General features: G+C 42.6%; 1 protein-coding gene across 6 annotated transcripts in view; it reads left to right on the forward strand.

The window, feature by feature from the left end:
* Positions 1 to 20,932, forward strand: part of PLEKHH2 (pleckstrin homology, MyTH4 and FERM domain containing H2) — a 112,431-nt gene that overhangs the window by 83,216 nt on the left and 8,283 nt on the right. For all 6 annotated transcript variants that reach the window (XM_038394642.2, XM_038394638.2, XM_038394639.2 and 3 more), the window contains 6 exons: positions 1,196 to 1,351; positions 3,356 to 3,453; positions 5,378 to 5,519; positions 6,192 to 6,337; positions 8,050 to 8,179; positions 13,047 to 13,130. In XM_038394642.2, coding sequence (XP_038250570.1) covers positions 1,196 to 1,351; positions 3,356 to 3,453; positions 5,378 to 5,519; positions 6,192 to 6,337; positions 8,050 to 8,179; positions 13,047 to 13,130 — 756 coding nt within the window. The remainder of the gene's footprint in view (positions 1 to 1,195; positions 1,352 to 3,355; positions 3,454 to 5,377; positions 5,520 to 6,191; positions 6,338 to 8,049; positions 8,180 to 13,046; positions 13,131 to 20,932) is intronic.

Consider the following 20,932-nt stretch of genomic DNA (forward strand, 5'->3'; position numbering starts at 1 on the left):
ATAAAACTAAAAAAGTATTCAATATATATCCAACAAACAATCAAATATATATATACTTGGATCTCCATTAAGTCATCACTTTAAAATTTCAAAGATAAATGCTTGAGATCAAAAAGAATTTAACCATCCATGATGCATATATATTGGTTTGAAAAGAAATGCTCCCAAGAGATATGAAATAAAACCAATAAAGTCTTAAATGTCACTATAATTGGTTAGTTGGTTGGGCCCAGATCCTCATAGGTATTTAGGCTCCTAGCTTCCATTGCAGTCAGTGGGACTCCATGAGCCAGTTTTTCTAAGACATTTTGTTACTAATAAAAGCGGCGTGATTTCTTTTGTGTGCAGAGCCTGGTAGATACCTCTGTCCTAAAGCACAAACATAAAGTTCAGGGAAGTGCCAGAGACAAGTATCTGAGTAGAGACTATAGCCACCTGTTACTAAAATTCTTTAGTACCACAAAGAACAGGAAACTTGATAAATATTTACACCAGTAGACATGGGAGGTAAAAGATACATCTTTGGACAATTTTCCACTGTATATTACTGCTCCTGAAATACATTTTATATGGTATTTGACATATAGTATTAATCTAATCAAGCCTCCTACTAAATTGTATATCATGCAAGGTTGTTATCTATAATTTTACTTGCTAAGTCACCCTGTCATAATTTTTGTTACAGTATTTCTAATATGTTTCCTCACAAGAACATATCAAATTTTTAAATCAATCATTTAGATTAATTCAAATCTATGGTTCAGTAAATAAAAAAGCCTATAAAATCATTTATCTAGAGATTAAGTTTGGGCTGGAAAACAAAAAAAGGAAAATAACATATTAAATAAGTCTGAGATGCTATGTATAATAGTCTTTGATTTGGTAAACAAAATGCAATGACTTGTAACAGGTAAGCAAAGTTTTTGACATAACATTTGCCCAATAGGGCAGAAGAAAGACCACCTAACTGTCTTATTTTTTCCCAGAATTTACAAATATAAATCCTAACTAAATTTTTGTCTAATCCATAGTGGAATTTATCAAGCTGTAATGACAATAAGCTATCGAAGGAGGATGGAACAGGGCACTCTCTTTCCATGTATGTTCTAGAAAGTGTCTTGTCCTTCTTCAAAATCTTACACTTAATATTTTTGAGAGTTTTTGTAACTAAAGCATTTTGTTTTCCTCTGTTCAGGTTGTTGGGTTTGATGCCTCCACCACGGTGGAAGAATTTCTGAATACCCTTAACCAGGACACAGGAATGAGAAAACCAGTCCAGTCAGGATTTGCATTATTTACTGATGATCCTTCTGGCAAGGATATAGAGCACTGTCTTCAAGGAAACATCAAGGTAAACAAAACTCTTTAATGAGCTGCACATGTTAAACAACAAAAATATATCTTAATTTTACAGAGGCCTTTTCAAACAAACAATTTAAGGGAAAATTATTTCCTCATTAAATGCTTTTTGCTTTTCCTCATTTGACATGCATCAAAGGAAAGATGAAAACAAACTCTTAATTTTTCACTCTGAAATTCATTCAGTGGAATACATTTAAAAGCATTGCTGGGCAGACTAGAATGGCTCAGGGAACTGATGATGGGATAAGGAACTTTTCACCTCTAGGACACCAGTTTACATGAGGACTGTTATTAGTGACTAAAAGTGATTACAGTCTAATGCTCATTCAGTGGCTTTAGTTGGTATTCTCAGTCCAGCTCCTGTGGACAACAAAGGTCTGAATACTCAGTAGTCCTGGAGAGCTCTCAGAGCTGGAGAGGTGAAATATCGGAGTAGAAGTCCTCCAGATGAGGGCCGTGACATGAAGATTGAACTACCGTATCTTGTACTCTGCAAGTCCTGTGGTTACAAGACTTCAGCATCCAATGCTGGCAACCTGGTACCTGTCATAACATCAGATTTACTATAAATTTAGAAATATAAACCCATCTCCTAAAATACCAAAATACAAACATCTCTTCTCATTCGTTGCTCAAGTGAGAGATATATTGAAGAATCAAAAAAAGGGACTGACAGAGATCTGGAAAGAATGTCAAAGGGTTTCCTATCCAATACAATGAGGAAAAGGTTTAGGTTTAGTTCAGTAAAAAGAAAAGGAGTACTTGTGGCACCTTAGAGACTAACAAATTTATTTGAGCATAAGTTTTCATGAGCTGTAGCTCATGAAAGCTTATGCTCAAATAAATTTGTTAGTCTCTAAGGTGCCACAAGTACTCCTTTTCTTTTTGCGAATACAGACTAACACGGCTGCTACTCTGAAACCCTTCAGTTCAGTAGGTTGCAGTGCTCAATGTAATGTTATTTATATGGATTCTGAAGGGATGTAGTTATCCCTACAACTCAGAATTAAGGTATTTACAGCAAGGGTTGAGAAGACACAGCATAATCAACAGTTTACTATAATGTTACATCGTTGTTCTCGCAAGGCCAATAGGGACTGGGACTACTGTTGAAGCAGCTCCCTCAGCTCTGGGGAGTAAGGAATGCTGGGTAATACCATCAGGCAGCCCTATTACACCCTTCTGCCCTGTTCAGAGAAGTATTAACTGGCTTCAGGGGGCTCTGCATCGAGCCCTCTATGATTGGAAGAAGGGTCATCATGATGCAACCGGAGGGAAATAGGGCCATGGAGGATTCCTCTTTCTGACCAAAAAGAAACCAAAACAAAAACCCATAACATGGAAGGCAAAAAAAAAAAAATCTATTAAACACAGTTTACTTATCCTCATATTCTGTTTTCTATTCACATGAGATTTTGACTCCCTTTGGATTCTGTTAACGCTTCTGCTGAGTCTTTCCAAGGGGGTCACTAAATAGTTTCTTCCCATCTAGTCTGATTGGATTAGGGTGCTGCCATTGCAACACACTCTTCCTTTGGTCTGGGAACAAGGGACCAAGTGAGTCTCCAATTTGCACAAAACACTGATTAGAAATAGAATCATCCACAGCATGCAGTATAGTTGTTTAATTATCCTCTTTATAAAAGTCATTCGTTTGATTAATTATAAAACAACCAGTTTTGGATAATTACATATGTGTTGGCTCCTGCTAAATTATATACCTTTCCTTTCTGTATAAACATTTTATGGCCAGATTCCAAAACCAAGGCCTGTCTAGTAGGATAAGCGAATAACAACAAAATCTGACTACTAAATCCTCAACTAAAAAGTGCCTGTACAGGTACTTTTTGCAAGTTTAAAAATGAAAGCTACATGATTTTTCTGAGTTACAGTAATTGAAATTCTTTCATTATAAACAGATGGTTTCCTTCAAAGTGCTGTTTTGGCAAGAAACTACAGAACTGACAGTTCCACATATTCATTTTCCTTTTAGATCTGTGATATTATTTCTAAATGGGAGCAGGCCTCCAAAGAACAGCATCCTGGGAAATGTGAAGGCACAAGAACTGTGCGCCTTACATATAAAAACAGGTATATAATACTGAGTATAATTCCATTATTGTGTCCTAGGGATTTTCTTTAATTTGTATGGTGTTTATTATCTAGAAAGGTATTAGCTGAATCAAAGCTTACTCCAAAATGTTAAAATAGAGAGACTGCAACCTTTGTTAAATAAATTAGCTCCACTATCAATATTTTGGAAACCTTCATATAAACCTTAGATTTTTATTTTTCTTAAATTTTAGCAGATTGGGAAGTACGGAGTAAGCTAGGCAGGCAAATCCTGGTTTGCTTTCCTTAGTCAATCTGCTGGTTCATTGGACACCCCTTCCCATGACCCTGCTTAAGTCTGTGGCTCCTTCCCACATCCTCCACCAGGCCATCTTTCCCTTGATGAACCCTCCTTCCAAGCATCTTGCACCTGGCAAGATCTCATTTGTTGAGGTTTAGATGCTCTGTTTGTCTTGCATGTGGGTTCCACCTTCACAAGTATAAAATAAGGAGCATGCAGATCCGATGTGCATGGAATTTTAAACATGTATAGCATGAATCTAACAAGAAGAGAGCAAGAGCAAGCTGTTTTGATTAATGGGATCTCTAAAAGTAGAAGTCTTAGGGGTACATCTGTAGGAGAAGGATGAGATAATAGTGAGTTGAACATTATTTGCATAATAAGCAACAGCCACAGGTTGACATTTTCATAATTTAGTAGTAAAAAGGACAACACACAGTAGTTTCCATCAAAAGTTGTTTTCTCTTACTCTGTTTAGCTTGGAAAACTGTAATGTCCAATTTTGTCTACAATCTATATCCAGTAAAATGGAATGGATGTTATGTACCAGTTTTTAATTTCTGGGTGAAGCTTACGATATTGAGGAGCACTTGTCTTGACCTATAACACCCCTTTTGCTCAGTCCTTGGTCTCTCCTGAGCATCAGTTGCTAATTGTGCCAAACTTTGCTGGAACTTGAGTTTTGGATACATGGGGACTAGGCTGACATTACCAAATTAAAGACCCTAGTTCTACAGAGGTGAAAAACCACTGTACTAATTTGCAATAGCATGTAATTGGAAGGTCTATGGTTCCTCAGTTGTCAAGTGGTGTTGAATTTCATGAAAGCAAAATACAAATCAATGCTTAATTGTGAAATCATTAAACTTTATTCATTTAGATTCAATGAGCCACAGATCTTTTGGTGGGTATTTATATTTTTAATTATTTTTAAACTGGCATTTAAATTCTAGTCACTTTTAAACTTTTTAGTCTGATTTCTTATCATTCACTTAAAAATAAGATATAGCGGTATGTGTGCAATGATGCTTTTTTTTTAATGTAAAACTAAGGGCATGTGTTAGGTAATCAGTTTAAACAGCAGAGTAGCTAGCCTTCAAATTTCATTATAGATTTCCAGAATTTTACCTCTGTGCTGTCCCTGTTCTATGGACATGAGCAATGGGCTTCACTGGAGCAAAAAATTTAAAATGACAAGATACTAAAGGGTCACTTTTTCCCACCTTTTAGAAGTAGTGAATGTATAGCTAGTAAAATGGTTTAGAGTGACAATTCTAGAGGTTGATTTTCTCCATTTGTCCACAGATTTAGTACAGTGGCAATAAAAGCTTTTAAGTGCTACCCTTCCTCTGTGCCTCAACTGTGGCTCTGGACAGGTTACCTTCAGAACTGAAGTGTTAATAAGTCTCTGCACATTCATTCTTTGTCTTAGCTGCTGAGGCTAACATTTGTGATACAAACACTTATCCATTAGGAAGTGGATTGATATCACCAACTCCTTTCACATGATTCAGTGTAAGCCATCAGATGGTAGCAATTTATGGTCAGAGCTGACTTCAAACTAGTGGCCCAGAGGTGCAAGGTCATAGGTCTCATTACTAATCCCCAGGGTCCATTTAATACCCCTATTTTCATTTTTAAATAATTTTTCTTCTTTTGTAGGCTTTATTTCTCAGTTCAAGTCCGTGGGGAAACAGAACGGGAAAAGCTGCTGTTAATGTATCAGACAAATGATCAGATAGTAAATGGACTTTTCCCTGTCAACAAAGAACTGGCACTGGAAATGGCAGCTCTTTTAGCTCAGGTAATCTATGAGTTTATGGTAACAGTCAACTTGTACATTAAGGGGCCAGTGCTGACCACTTTCTACTTCTATTGACATCAGTGTTAAGGAGGGAGGTTCTCAGCACCTTGCACGATCAGGTCTTAGTTATTAAACATAGCATAGCCATTTGCGTTTGTTACAGGGAGCCTTGAACAGGTCTCCCCATTCACTGTGCCATGAATAACTTCTGAAAATTATATATACCATAATAATACAGCTTAGATGTATCAGTAGATATACTTATGAATGAAATTTATTTTCATAAAGAAGAAAAACTCACAGATCATCACATAAAGAAAGTTTGAGAGTTACTTTATGGATTGGCTTAATTAGAACTTGTCAATTTACACCAGCTGAAGATTTGTCCCTCTATATGAAATACTGTGAAATGCAAGAAAACGCTATACAATATGTTTTGTACTTTTGTAATTTAAACTTGATTTGTGCTAACTCATTTTTGCTTGGTGAATTTAATGTAATTAGAAGTGAAATATAATTTACACTATTTTTACATCAGTGAAAATAAAATTTAATCGACAAAACATTAAGTTTTACAGTATGCTAATCAACAAAACAATGCATAAAAGGTATTTAATTTCTAAAATGACTCTGTACAAACAAAGATCTTCTCTTTCCTGGCCTTTCCACTAGGTAGAGATTGGGGACTTCGAAAGACCTTTCTCAACTCCAGCAGGGCAAGTTACTTCTCCCTCCAAGTCCAATCAGACATTGAAACAAGTTGTGGAGAGATTTTACCCAAAGAGGTATAGGCATGGCTGTTCAGAAGAACAGTTAAGGTGAGAGGGGGAAAGTATTACGATAGACAAGATATGAATGTTTTTACTTTTAGTGCTCTGTTATGTTTAAGGATGAAGTAAGGCTTTTTCAGTTATATTGGAAGATTTAGATTACATACAATTATGAGAAATTTTTGTCTAGAGCTATATATGAAACTGAAATTCTTTTTATCGAATGGTTTAGGGAGAACCCATTTCCTCTGAATCTTTGTTACCCAAATATACAATAGGATTATTAATCATGTATTTTTAGCAAAATGCTCTCAATTCTCAGAATACACAAATTACTTAGGATCGTATAACCTTTATTCACATAGGACCAGATTCTGACACTCTTACTGACCTGGAATATTATCTTACTCAGAAAATAATCCCATTGAAATGAACAAGATGATTAAGGTATTACTAAAATTGAGTAAGGGTGCCACAGTCTGGTCCAAGAGTAGTCCTTACTCAAGCAGACAGACTCACTGAACTCAACCAAACTGTTTGAATGAGTAAGAACTACTTTTTTATATAAGTAAACGTTGCAGGATTTGTATCTGTTTTAGCCAGACATTGGGTATTTCATAATTTAAGATATTTTGGACAAAAATAATGTATTCTTCTAACTTCTGCTAATGTTATAGCAACTGTTTTCCCATGGCTCCTGGCAAACAGAGCTACAGGAAAAGAAAAAATTTGAAAAACAGGAAAATGTTAGTGTAAACCAAAATATAGCTGGGCTAGTCAAGAGCAGGATATAGTACCTGAAAATACTTAAATTTTTTGGTAAGATTTCTATATTTCATGTTGCTGATTGTCAGGGGGTTCAGTAGTATAGCCCAGTGGTAAGAATCTGCAGCTGTGTCATCCAGCAGCAAGAGTCTGCAGGGTCAGCCGTCGGGGAACCCAGGCCCTCCCTGCTACATCTGGTTCCAAGCCAGGGCTCTGCGACTGGCACGTTGGGTATGCGGCCTGGAGGTGGACACCACCCAAGCCTGCTCCCTGGGTTACTTCCTACTCTTCCAAAGTCACCACAGGGTCTACTTATTCACACAAAGGGGCAGGGTTCTCCCTGCCTGTGATCCAGAGGCTCTTTCTCCAATTTGTCAGCCCATCATCCCGAGTCTCCAGGGGGCATTTGGCAATTCAGCAGTGGGGTCTGGTCCAGGCAATGTGGGGCTCCTGTGGCCTCTCTGCAGAAGCTAACAGCAGATAACTGCTCCCTTCCTCTGTCACCCTGTTGACCAGGACTGCTCCATTTTGATTATGCCCAGCTAGTGCAGCTGGGTGGGGCCTTCCAGGTCCAGAGTTGCTTGTTAACCCTTGGCTCTCCAATGTGGAGGTTATACATCTCATCTCACAGATGTCCTTTTAATTCTACTGCCACACAAATACCTGTAGATGTATATCAGAAGCTGCGCTGTACTTTTTCCACTCTGTGCTGCTAGTACTTTTTACATTTAAAAGGGTGGAGGGGACCGTCCTAGATAATTTTAAATTTAATCATGGTGTTCCAGAAACAAGAAGGTACCTAAGGTTTGCTCTACACAAATGATATCAATGACTGGTTTGGAATTTTCTATACAGCATATCTGATAGATATGACTGAATATGGCATACAAATCAAATACTCATTTTAACAAAATCAAAAATTTTGATTGGGTTTTTACTGTTTTTCCACAACAAAATCCAAAAGTATGTTCTCGCTGTACGTTTCATTTCAATAGACAGCTTCGCCAGCGATTATCAACGAGATGGATGGCTCTCCGGGGGCACAGTACTGCAGATTGTGTGCGCATTTATCTGACAATAGCCAGAAAGTGGTCATTCTTTGGTGCTAAAATGTTTGTGGCAAAAGTAAGGAACTTTAGCAGGTTTGGGTTTTTGGGGTGGTGGTTTAAGTTTGAATGTAGTATGCAGGAGGAAAACAAATTAAGTTGAAAGTCTGTTTGAAGTGTTTTGTTGCTTGAACCTCTATTCATAGAAAATTAGGGTTGGAAGAGGTAATCTAGTCCAACTCCCTGCTCAAAATAGGACAAGTCCCAACTAAATCATCCCAGCCAGGGGTTTGTCAAGCCGGGCCTTAAAAACGTCTAAGAATGGAGATTCAACCACCTCCCTAGGTAACCCATTCCAGTGCTTCATCATCCTCCTAATGAAAGTTTTTCCTAATATCCAACCTAGACCTCCCCAACTTGAGACCATTGTTCCTTGTTCTGTCATCTACTACCACTGAGAACAGCCTTGCTCCATCCTCTTTGGAACCCCCCTTCAGGTAGTTGAAGGCTATCAAGTCCTCCCCTCACTCTTCTCTTCTGCAGGCTAAATAAGCCCAGTTCCCTCAGCCTCTCCTCCCAAGTCTTGTGCCCCAACCCCCTAATCATTTTTATTGCCCTCCGCTAGACTCTCTTCAATTTGTTCATATTTTTGTAGTGGGGAGTCCAAAACTGGACACACTACTCCAGATGTTGCCTCACCAGTGTCAAATAGAGGGGAAATCACTTCTCAATCTGCTGGCAATGCTCCTACTAATGCAGCCTAATATGCCATTGGCCTTCTTGGCAACAAGAGCACACTGACTCTATCCAGCTTCTTGTCCACTGTAATCCCCAGGTCCTTTTCTGCAGAACTGCTGCTTAGCCAGTCAGTCCCCAGCCTGTAGCAGTGCATAGGATTCTCCAATCCTAAGTGGAAGACTCTGCACTTGCCCTTGTTGACCCTCAGATTTCTTTTGGCCCAATCCTCCAATTTGTCAAGATTATGCTGGTCCCTATTCCTGTCCTCTAGTGTATCTGCCTCTCCCTCCAGTTTAGTGTCATCCAGGAGCTGAGGGTGCAATCCATCTCATCATCCAGATCATTAATGAAGATGTTGAATAAAACTAGCCCCAAGACCACTCGATACTGGCTGCCAACTAGACATTGAGCCATTGATCACTACCTGTTGAGTGCAACTATCTAGCCAGTTTTCTATCCACCTTATAGTCCATTCATCCAGTCCATACTTTAACTTGCTTGCAGGAATACTGTGGGAGACAGTATCAAAAGCTTTCCCCATATCCACAGTTCCCCCCCCCATATCCCCATTGACCACTTTCCCCATATCCACAGAGCCAGCTATCTCATAGAAGGCAATCAGGTTAGTCAGGCATGACTTGCCCTTGGTGAATCCATGTCAACTGTTCCTGATCACCTTCCTCTCCTCCAACTGCTTCAAAATGGATTCCTTGAGGATTTGTTCTATGATTTTTCCAGAGACTGAGCTGAAGTTGTCGTTCCCCGGATTCTCCTTCTCTTAAGAAGGGCACTATATTTGCCTTTTTTTCCAATCGTCCGGGACCTCCCCCAATAGCCACGAATTTTCAGAGATAATGGTCAATGGCTCTGCAAATCACATCAGCCAACTCCTTCAGCACCCTTGGATGTATTAGATTCAGCCCCATGGACTGGTGCATGTCCAGTTTTTCTGAATAGTCCTTAACCTGTTCTTTCACTACCGAGGGCTGCTCACCTCCCCATAATGTCTGCCCAGTGCAGCAGTCTGGGAGCTGACCTTCTCTGTGAAGACTGAGGAAAAAAAAGCATTGAGTACTTCAGCTTTTTCCACATCTGTCACTAGGTTGCCTCCCCAAATCAGTAAGGGTCCCACGCTTTCCCTGGCCGCCTTCTTGTTGCTAACATACCTGGAGAAACACTTCTTGTTACCCTTGCTAGCTGCAACTCCGATTGTGCTTTGGCCTTCCTGATTACACACCTGCATGCTCGAGCAATGTTTTATGCTCCTCCCTAATCATCTGTCCAAGTTTCCACCTCTTGTAAGCTTCCTTTTGTGTGTTTAAGCTCATTGAAGATTTCTCTGTTAAGCCAAGCTGGTCATCTGCCATATTTGCTATACTTTCTGCACTTCGGGATGGTTTGTTCCTGCTCCCTCAATAAGTCTTCTTTAAAATACAGCCAGCTCTCCTGGACTCCTTTCCCCCTCCTATTAGCCTCCCAGGAGATCCTGGGCATCAGCTCCCTGAGGAGTCAAGGTCTGCTTTTCTGAAATCCAGGGTCCATATTCTGCTGCTCTCCTTTCTTCCTTTGTCAGGATCCTGAACTCTACCATTTCATGGTCACTGTTGCCCAGGTTGCCACCTACTTTCACTTCCCCTACCAATTCTTTGTGATCAGCAAGTCAAGAGGAGCATGGCTCCTAGTTGGTTCTTCCAACACTTGCACCAGGAAGTTGTTGTTCCCAACACTCTCCCAAAACTTCCTGGATTGTCTGTGCACTGCTGTATTGCTCTCCCAGCTGATGTCAGGGTGATTGAAGTCCATGAGAACCAGGGCCTGTGATCTGGAAACTTTTTTAGTTGTCTGAAGAAAGCCTCATCCTCCCATTCTGGTGGTCTGTAGCAGACGCTCACCACAATATCACCCTTGTTGCTTTTGCCTCTAAACTTAACCCAAAGACTCAGGCTTTTATCCAGTTTCATTCTGGAGCTCTGAGCAATCATACTGCTCTTACATACAGTGCAAGTCCTCCACCTTCCCTCCCCACCTGTCCTTCCTGAACAGTTTATAGCTATCCATGACAGTGCTCCAGTCATGTGAGTTACCCCACCAAGTCTCTTATTCCAATCACATCATAGTTCCTTGACTGTGCCAGGACTTCAATTATTTCTGCTTGTTTCCCAGGCTGCTTGCGTTCGTGTACAGGCACCTAAGATAACTAGCCAATTGCCCTACTTTCTCAATATGAATCAGGAGGCCTCCCTGTTGCACCCTCCTCCTCGTGTTTCCTCCCAGTATCCCACTTACCTCAGGGCTTAGGTCTCCAACCCCCAGCAAACCTAGTTTAAAGCCCTCCTTACTAGGTTAGCAAGCCTGCCTGCAAAGATGCTTTTCTCTCTCTTCGTTAGATGGATCCCATCTCTTCCTAGCAATCCTCCTTCCTGGAACATCCTATGGTCGAAGAATCCAAAGCCCTCTCTCCAACACTACCTGTGCAACCATGCATTTAACTCCACAATTCAATAGTCCCTACCTGGGCCTTTTCCTTCAACAGGGAGGATGGATGAGAACATGACTTGCACCTCAAATTCCTTTATCCTTTTTCCCCAGAGCCACGTAGTCTGCAGTGACCCGCTCAAGGTCATTCTTGGCAGTATCATTGGTGTCCATGTGGAGAAGTAGGAAGGGGTAGCAATTGGAGGGCTTGATCAATTTCAGCAGACTGTCACATCCTGAATTCTAGCCCCAGGCAAGCAGCACGCTTCTTGAGTTTCCCAGTCTGGACAGCAGATGGATGACTGTCCTCCTTAGGAAGGAGTCCCTGACCACCACCACCCATCTCCTCCTCTTGGGAGTAGTGATCATGGAACCACATCCCTAGGACAATGCATCCCATGCCTTCCAGTAGATGGGGTTTCCTTCTGATCCCTTCCCTCAGATGACTCTTCCAAACCATGCTCCACTGTAGTACCTGCGCAGAGAGCCTGAAAATGATTTCTTACCTCTATCTGCATTGGGGGTACATGGGTTCTCCTCTTTCTTCTTCTGGAGGTCACATGCTGCCAATTTTCTTCCCCATTCTGCAATGCCTTCTCTGATTCTTCAGCATGCTGGGCCGGCAGTACTAAAGGCTGACTTCTATCCAAAAAGTCAGCATTTTCTCTAATGCAATGCAGGGTTGATACTTGGGTCTCTAGACTTTTAATCTTCTCTTCCAATATGGAGACCAGCTTCCACTTTGTACAGATGAAGTTGCTTCTATCCTCTGGAAGAAAGACAAACATGGCACATCTTGTGCAGGTCACAACAGCTGATTTGCTCACTAGCCATATTGTCTCTCTTCTAAGAGCCTCTTCAGATGCTTCAATTACTGCTCACAGAAGCCTGAAAGGCAAAAAAACTCTGGGAACTCTCCCAAGGCAAAATCCTTCTGTTTGCCTCTCCTCTGTTCACAGCTCACTTGGTTCACAACTGGCTGCCTTTTTTTAAATAAGGCTGCTGGCTTGAAGCAGTTGCCCCGGCTCAAAGCCTTCCCTGTAATAAATCACTCAAGGCCCACCTGGAACAAAGCACTCCTAATTCACACTTTTCAAACAAACAATTACTGCTTGGATTAATAAGTAAATCCTAATTTCTAGCCCATGTTTCCCCTGCATTTTAATATCACTCCACACAGCATCCTCACTACCTTTCACCTTGTTTTGAAGAAGCCTTTCTAAATTAATACACTTTGGGTCTGATTCAACTCCTATTAAAGACTTAAATGGGAGTTGGGTTTTTCCTTAAAAGCATTAACAGAAATTAAATGTACAGGATATATTTCAAGCAGATTCTCCCTTGCTGGCATCTAAGTTACTGTTAAACATCCCACAACTTTGTTAAAGAAGACAGTATTAATTGAGACATGAACAGGTAAATTGAGCCTGAAGTTCTGAAGCAATAAAAACCCTAAAAATCAATAAGCTAAATAAATGTTCGTGTCATGCATCGCCCTTGGACACACATCACAACACAGGTCTGGTAAATAAGATGTGATGCAATTTTCATTTTTTATTTCCCTTCAGACAGTCCTAAGATATATATACACACCTTAACTTTGCATTACTTCTGCTCCCTTATATTGTGGTGTGATATCTGACCAATTTTAAAATGTCTGAGTCTTTTAATTAAGTTACTATTTAAAGCTAACCCCATTTATAACATGTAATGGAATGTTTCTCTTTTTGTAGCCTCTAACATCCACACTTGAGAGTTCCTTCGTATGGCTTGTTGTACATGAAGATGGCATAAGCATTCTAGAATACAGCTTTCTGGTAAAAAAAAAAAAAATAGTTTTAGTTTAAATATTTCAGTAGTGAATATATTGGCCAAATTCATTCTTGATTGTATTGCCACTGATTTAAATGAAGTTACACCAGCGCTGAAATTGGTCCTGTATGCTTAGATGCGTAGTCTGTCTCTTAAAGCACAAGCTTGTTACTATAAAATGTTTTAAAGTTACTGCCATGGTTATATTAGTACTGATGGTGGAAGTACCTCTTGATTACTTTGCTTGGTATTTATCTTTCTCAGGGAAAGATTTTATATTCTATCAAACTAGTAAATAGAATGATAAAGTCATAGATAAGATTCCTACAACAACCTGAACTCCTTCCCACTTGAGGCTTTCATTTAAATGATCACTCATAAGACAATATGCACTAATGCAAAGGGATAGATAAATGCATTTACAGTTAAATAATGATTCCCATTGTATTTGTTGAATACAATTTTGAGTATTTCGCATGATAGGTTTCAGAGTAGCAGCCGTGTTAGTCTGTATTCGCAAAAAAGAAAAGGAATACTTGTGGCACCTTAGAGACTAACAAATTTATTAGAGCATAAGCTTTCGTAGCTCACGAAAGCTTATGCTCTAATAAATTTGTTAGTCTAAGGTGCCACAAGTATTCCTTTTCTTTTTAATTTTGAGTATATCATATAATTAAAGACTTTATTCTTTTCTCACTTAGTGGTGTAAAGCAGTAGTAACTCCATTGAAATCAATGGAGTGGCACTGGTGTAAATCTTGTGTACCTGAGAGGCTCCCTGTTTTGATTCAAATTTCCAAAGGGGTAGAATTAAACGTTGCTATCAGAATGTTACTGATTTTCCTTACTTGGTTAATTAAAATTTCTTACATAACATAGCACTAATGTTGACTTTTTCTCTAAAACCTGCCTTTGTATTTAAGGATGGGTATAGAGCAGCGGTTCTCAAACTGTGGGTCAGGACCCCCAAATGGGTCACCACCCCCCTTTGAATGGGGTCACCAGGGCGGACTTAAACTTGCTGAGGCCTGGAGCTGAAGCCCCTGGTATAGAGGGATTAGACAAATTTAATAAATATTAAAGGATGGAAAGAGGAGGAGAAGAGCAATCAAGCAGATTGAGAGGAAATAGAGGCTGCAGCATGGTGTTCCATCAACTCTCTTCTCAATCCTTGAAGGTCTCCCATTTAAGTTCTGATCCAGCTCAGTCTTTCTTAACATACAACTATGCTCCTCAGTCTGTAAGGTTGGCCTCTCAGTGGTCCAGGTCATAGGCAGTCAGGCCTAGGGGTCAGTGGGATGTGGGAGTGAGGCCTACTGATTGGATTCAAACACCAAAGTAAAGGATTGAGATGGAGTCAAAGTCAGGAATCAGAGCCAACAGTCAGGACTGAAGTCAGAGTCTGAAGGGTTGAGGGAGTCAAGAGTCAGAGCTGAGGGTCAGAGCCGGATTACCAGGAGACAGGGAAGGCAGGAGCAGGGCTGGTTCTTCAAGGACTGTCCCTGTGGGTGCTCCACTTTAGGCATGTCCATGCACCCTGCTCTTGCAATCAGAGATTTGTAGTAGCAGTTGGATCACGCAAAAAAAAAAAAAAAAAAAAAAAAAAAAAAAGAGGGCTCAGACTTCACCTTCGCAAGAATCAGCTAAGAAAAAACACTCCCCTACTGCCAAGACCACATTGGTATCGACGGCATGAGGTACGTTGAACTCAGACACCAGGACCATCTGGTACTATGAGTACCCAGAAAGCAAAAGACGCTAAGCAGGCAAGCTCTGCCGGAGGCTCAAAGGGCAAAGTAAAACCCTCTGCCAGGTACCGATGGAGCTAAAGAGATACTCGGCATTGAGTGCTAGCACAAGACCCTCAGCACAGACTGCTACAATTCACATAATCAGTACCACCAGCAACACCGACATAAGTACCGCCATTTCTCTTATCACAGCAAGACGCACAGACCCACTGGTCTTTTCAGCACCAGAATCCCCACTCCTTGGTACCGACAGCACTCCAGTTTGATGGGTACTGAGACACCTGACCACTCCACCTAGGTCTGCTCTGCCTCTCTCCAGTGATGATTAGGATGAAGGGGAAATATATGCACCTCCTCACCCATAGCAGGACAGTCCCACCAAACAGGACACCACTCATCTTCAGAGGCACCTAGCTAGTACACCTCCCATGCCATTCCCATCAGATTGGCACTACTAGGACCCCTGGGCAGCATACAGGGCACTATATTGCAAGCCCACCAAGATCGAGTGCACCACATTCTCCATCATCACCCATACCACGATCCTCAGAAACCCAGGAGGAAACTGAGGACACTTCAGACCAGAAAGCCTTACCACTGACGAACCTATCATCTTCATCACCGGATGAAACTATAATGCCTCCACTTCCTCCCCCCCACCACAGGGGATGACTTTATGCAATTCCAAGAGCTCTTCAAAAGGGTGGCTGGAGTCATCCGAATATATCCTTAGAGGAGGTACCTGAATCACCACTTTAAATTACTGGACATGTTTCAAACATCTACCTTGGCAAAGATAGCACTACAGATTAATGATGCTATCATGGAGCCTGCCAAAAACCATCTGGCAGACCTCAGCAACAGTACTTCCATCATGCAAAAGATCTGAAAAAATACTATGTACCATCTAAAGGAATGGAGTTCTTGTTTACACACCCCACATCAAACTCTTTAGTGGTGGACACAGTAAATGAGAGGGGAAGGCAACACCATACCAGAACCACCCCATATGACAAGGAATGGAAGAGGCTAGACCTCTTTGGTTGCAGGGCATAGTCATCTGCAACATTGCAGTTTCAAATAGTTAGTTATGAAGCCCTGCTATCAAAGTACACACAATATTTTCCATAATGTCAGAATTTATTGGTAGCTTACCAGAAAGCAAAATGGAGCAATTCAAGGCCAACGTTACTGAAGGTCATCTCATTGCCAGGACGCATAGGCGCCAACTTCTACTGGCGCCAGTGGGTGCTCTACTCCCAGACCTGCCCTGACCCCATTCCAACCCCTTCCCAAAAGTCCCCACACCAACTCCACCCCAATTCCTACTCCTTCCCCAAATCCCTGCCTTGGCCCCACCTCCTCCCTTGAGCATGCCATGTTCCTGCTCCTTCCCCCTCCCTCCTGAAGCTTGCTACAGCTGTTTGGCAGCAGCAAGCACTGGGAGGTAGGCGGAGGAGCAGGGACACAGCACACTCAAGGGGGAGGTGAGGTAGGGAGGGGAGCTTGGCTGCTGGTGGGTTTAGAGCACCCACTAATTTTTCCCCATGGGTGCTCCAGCCCCAAAGCACCCACGGAGTCAGTGCCTATGGCCAGGACAGCACTGCAGGCCTCTCTTGACTACAGACATGGCAGCAGGCTCCATTGCAACATCAGTGGTCATGCACCATGCATCATGATTCCCTCTTTTGGGCTTCCTGACAGTGGTGAGGAAACAGTCAAGGACCTGTCCTTTGAAGCCCTAAAACTATCTGCAGCCAAAACAGAAGTCCCTTCATACCCTGAAAGGGCAATACTAAAATCCCTGGACAGCTATACACCTGCAAATAAGAAGAAACAGGGCAGGTATAATACACAGAGATTCAAGTCACCACCATACACACAATCACAGAGGCAATACGACCTCCAGGCAAAGACAAACCCCGACCCAACCTTCGACATTTGTGGGTTGAGAGGGTTCTGTGTGGGTCAGTCTGGATGTGGACAGTTCAGTGGGGGATCCAGGTGTGGGGGATCTGGAAGCACAAGGGCTTGTTGGGGGGGAGGGTTCTGGGTGCAATGGTAATGGGACTCTACAGGGGGGTCCAGCTGAAGGTGGTTGAGGCTAAGTTGGGGGTGTCTAGGTGTGGAGGGATAGAGCTCAGCCAGGAGGTCTGGGTGTGGGGGGCTCAGTGGGGATTCCAGATGCTGGGGGAGTGGGGCTCAGTGGGGTGAGGATCCATGTGCAGCTGGTTGGGGCGGCTCGTCGAGGTGGTCCAGGTGCAGGGGGAGTGGGATTCATCGGGGAGGTTCTGGGTGTGGGGGGAGGTGAGGCTCGGCATGCGGGTCTGGATGCAGGGGGGTTAGGTGGATGGGGGAGCAGCTCCCTAAACAGTGATCCCTCCTCCTGCAGCTGTGGAGCGATGAGTGCAGGAAGCACTGGGGGAAGGGGAGAGTTTGCAGAGCTTCCTGCAGCCGGGGGAGAAATTTGTAGGCGAGTCTGATACAGCCCTGGATGCTGTGCAGGAGAAGAGGAAGTCCTGTCCTCCCCAGCCCAACCGCAACTAGCAGCTGAGCCTGGCACAGGGTAGGAGCCACAAGCCGGGTCTTTCCCAGTCCCACCCCCTGCCCCACAGTGATTTACCTCTGTCGGCTGCCCTAGGCACCTGAAATATACTGTTGGAGAGGGTCTCAGGGCTGCTCTTGCAGCTTCCCTTTGCTTACCCGTCAGAAAGTAATTTTTCTGCAGAGAAGCAAAGACAGCTGTGGGAGACAAATTCTGTGCATGTGCAGTGGCCCAGAATCCCCCCAGGAGTAGCATTTCCTTTGACCCTGCTCCTAACCCGGGTCATACACAAGATCAGGAGGGACAAATCAAAAGTCATCCTAATAGCACCTACATAGCCCAGAAAAACATGGCTCCCTTATTAAAGATAGAGGAAGAGTTCGGGGTGGGCCTGCCACTAATACCTCATCTCCTCTCCCAAGATGTGGGAGACATCCACCAACACAACCTGACAATATCTCACCTCAAGGCATGGCTACTCCATGGCTGAGAGAAAATGAAACAACCTGCTCGGGGGAAGTAAAAGACATCTTACTGAACAACCATAGATCAAATACAAGAAAGACATATATTCATAAATGGAAACTGTTCAGCATATGGTGCCAGAGCAAACAAATCATACCAACAACCTCTTGTTTACCAAGAGTATTGGATTACATATTAGAACTAAAAAACGGGACTCTCCATAAGCTCTATCAAGGTACACCTTGCAGCTCACATCTTTCTACAATCAGGTGGATGGGGTCACCATATTCACCCACCCAACAACCAAATGCTTCCACAAGGGCATTAAAAACACTTACCCTAAAATAAGGGCCCCTATGTGGGACCTCAACGTGGTCTTATGTGGATTTATAAAAAGGCCGTTTGAACCACTGGCCACATGTTCATTACTCCATCCATCGATGAAGATGGCTTTCCTCATTGCCATTATGTCTGCTCAATGTGTGGGAGAACTAGGTGCCCTAATAGCACACCCTCCATACACAACTTTCTTTAAAAGATAAAGTTACCCTAAGACCACACCCCAAATTTCTACCATAAGTTGCCTCTCCTTTTCGTTTAAACCAACCCATTTACTTACCTGCATTTTTTTTTCCATAACCACATGCAGACAGAAGAGAGGCATCACTCCACACCCTGGACATCTGAAGAGCATTAGCCTTCTAAACTGAAAGAAGAAAGGCCTTTTGAAAAATCACCAAAACTATTTGTCTTTAATAGAATGATCAAAAGGGGAAGCCATCATCTCAAAACGGAGACTATCCAAATGGATATCAGGACCCATCCACTTTTGTTATGAAAAACATCAGTTACAAGCCCCATCAGGAGCCTGCACATACTCTACCAGAGCACTTTCAACATGCATAGCCTCTCTCAATAATGTCCCCATTATGGACATTTGCAGAACAGCAACTTGGGCATCTGCCCACAAATTCACAAAGCACTATGCTATAAAGCAGGGGTAGTCAATTATAGTCAATTATTTTTTGTCAAGGTCCAAATTTCTCGGCCAAAGGTTATCGTCAAGGTCCAGCCTCCAGAGATACTAATAATAAAAACCCCTAACAATAATAAGTAAATTGAAAAGATTTCAGGGTCTGTTCTAAAGTGTCTGGCGGGTTTGGCTCATGGTCTGCCTATTGACTACATCTGCTATAGAGCAACAGTAATCTTTAGACATTCTATTTGGACTTACGGTCAATCATGACCAGAACTCCAAAACCCCTCCCTTCCACGGAGGGGCACTGCTCGACAGTCACCTAAAATGGAGCACCCACAGAGACACTCCTCAAAGAAGAAGAGAAGGTTACTCACCCCGTGCAGTAACTAAGGTTCTTTTGAGATGGTTGTCCCTATGGGTGCTTCCCTCTCTCCTCCCCTCTACTTTGGAGTTTCATGCTAGATTCTCTGTGGTAGAGAAGGAACTGAGGCGGCACGAGACGGCAATGGCACATGCGCAACCCAACCAGGCCCTGCTACTACAAATTTCCAATTACAAGTGCAGGGCACATAGACACACCTAAATTGGAGCACTCACAGGGACAACCATCTCAAAGAACCTCAGTTACTTCAAAAGGTGAATAATCTTCTCTTCTGAGGCAGGAGTGAGGGCTAGAACAGGATGGGAACAGAACCTGTCCTGCACCCGGCCTTGGGCTGGAGCTGTGGAGGAGCAGAGCAGGAGCAGGCTTGGAGAGACAAATACAGGAAGACAAGCTGTGGGTGTGAGCACTGAGCAGCAGTGAGCTACTGCTAATATATTTCAGAGCCAGCCTGCAGGTTTCCTCAGCCAATGAGGCAGGATGGTCCTTCAGGCAGTCTGGCTGGCTCAGTAGGATGTTAGCAGTATTGAACAGGTGCAGCTGAGGGCAGTTTCACTGTGGAGGTTCTGCCCTCTTCTTGGAAAATGCAGGCAAACCCCTAACACAAAATGGGGAATGGGGAAAAAGTTAGGGTAATCCTGTCTTTTTTACATTTGGATGAGGTCCTTTTTGCTAGTTGAAAAACAAGAACAAAAAAGAGTTTGGTACCCAGAAGATTAAAATAATTACTGTACAGATGTTTTTCTCATAATTTAAAAATGTACTGTGGCAAATTGCCAGCACTACTATGATGGGTCTTGCACTCGCTTCTTGGGGGGAGCAGAGGTTCAGGGCACCATTTCTTGCCCCTCAACTGGGGTATTAACTGTCCCACTACTGTCCTAGAGGAGGGGAGTGGAGAGGGAGGGTACCCAGGCCCACCCTCTAATCAGGGTCCCAGCCCAGGGGCCCTAGGGATAGCGGTAAACCACTAGAATTAGCAGTTCCTTCCCCTGGGCTACTTCCCTCTCCTGCCCTTCAGCTTGTGGGGCTTCCTGCCCTCCATCTGCACAAACCAGGTGTCCCCTTACCTAGGGTCTTGGTCTTCTTAGCCCACCACAACACTTCTCCAAACTCTCCTCTGCTTCCCTCCAAACTGCTCTCTGCTCCAGTGCCAATCCACTCTGCTTCATCTCCTCTAAACTGGTCTCTGCTCCAACACCAATCCACTCTGCTTCAACTCCTCCTCTTATCTGATTGAAGCAGGGGGGTTTTATCATGTGATTGGCTTCAGGTGCTTTAATTAATTCATAGCAAACTTTCTTCCCTCTACAGGAAATAAGGCTCCCTTCCAACACTCTTCTTCTGCCCTCTGGCCATGCTGTATCACAGTACATATTTTCATGTTCTCTGTGTGTATAAATATCTTCTTATTATATGTTCCCTATGCATCCAATGAAGTGGGCTGTAGCCTACGAAAGCTTATGCTCAAATAAATGTGTTAGTCTCTGAGGTGCAACAAGTACTCCTGTTCTTTTTGCTGATACAGACTAACACAGCTGCTACTCTGATATCTATATTGAAACACTGTCCATATTGATTGATATAATATTAGGTCTGAATCAGCACAACAATGGCAGTGACTCAGAAGCTACATGTCCAGTGTTGTGTGTTGAATACCACAGGCCAAAAATTCAACGTGTGCTG

The sequence above is a fragment of the Dermochelys coriacea genome, chromosome 3 (genome assembly GCF_009764565.3).
Source record: "Dermochelys coriacea isolate rDerCor1 chromosome 3, rDerCor1.pri.v4, whole genome shotgun sequence".
In the NCBI taxonomy this organism is placed as follows: Eukaryota; Metazoa; Chordata; order Testudines; family Dermochelyidae; genus Dermochelys; species Dermochelys coriacea.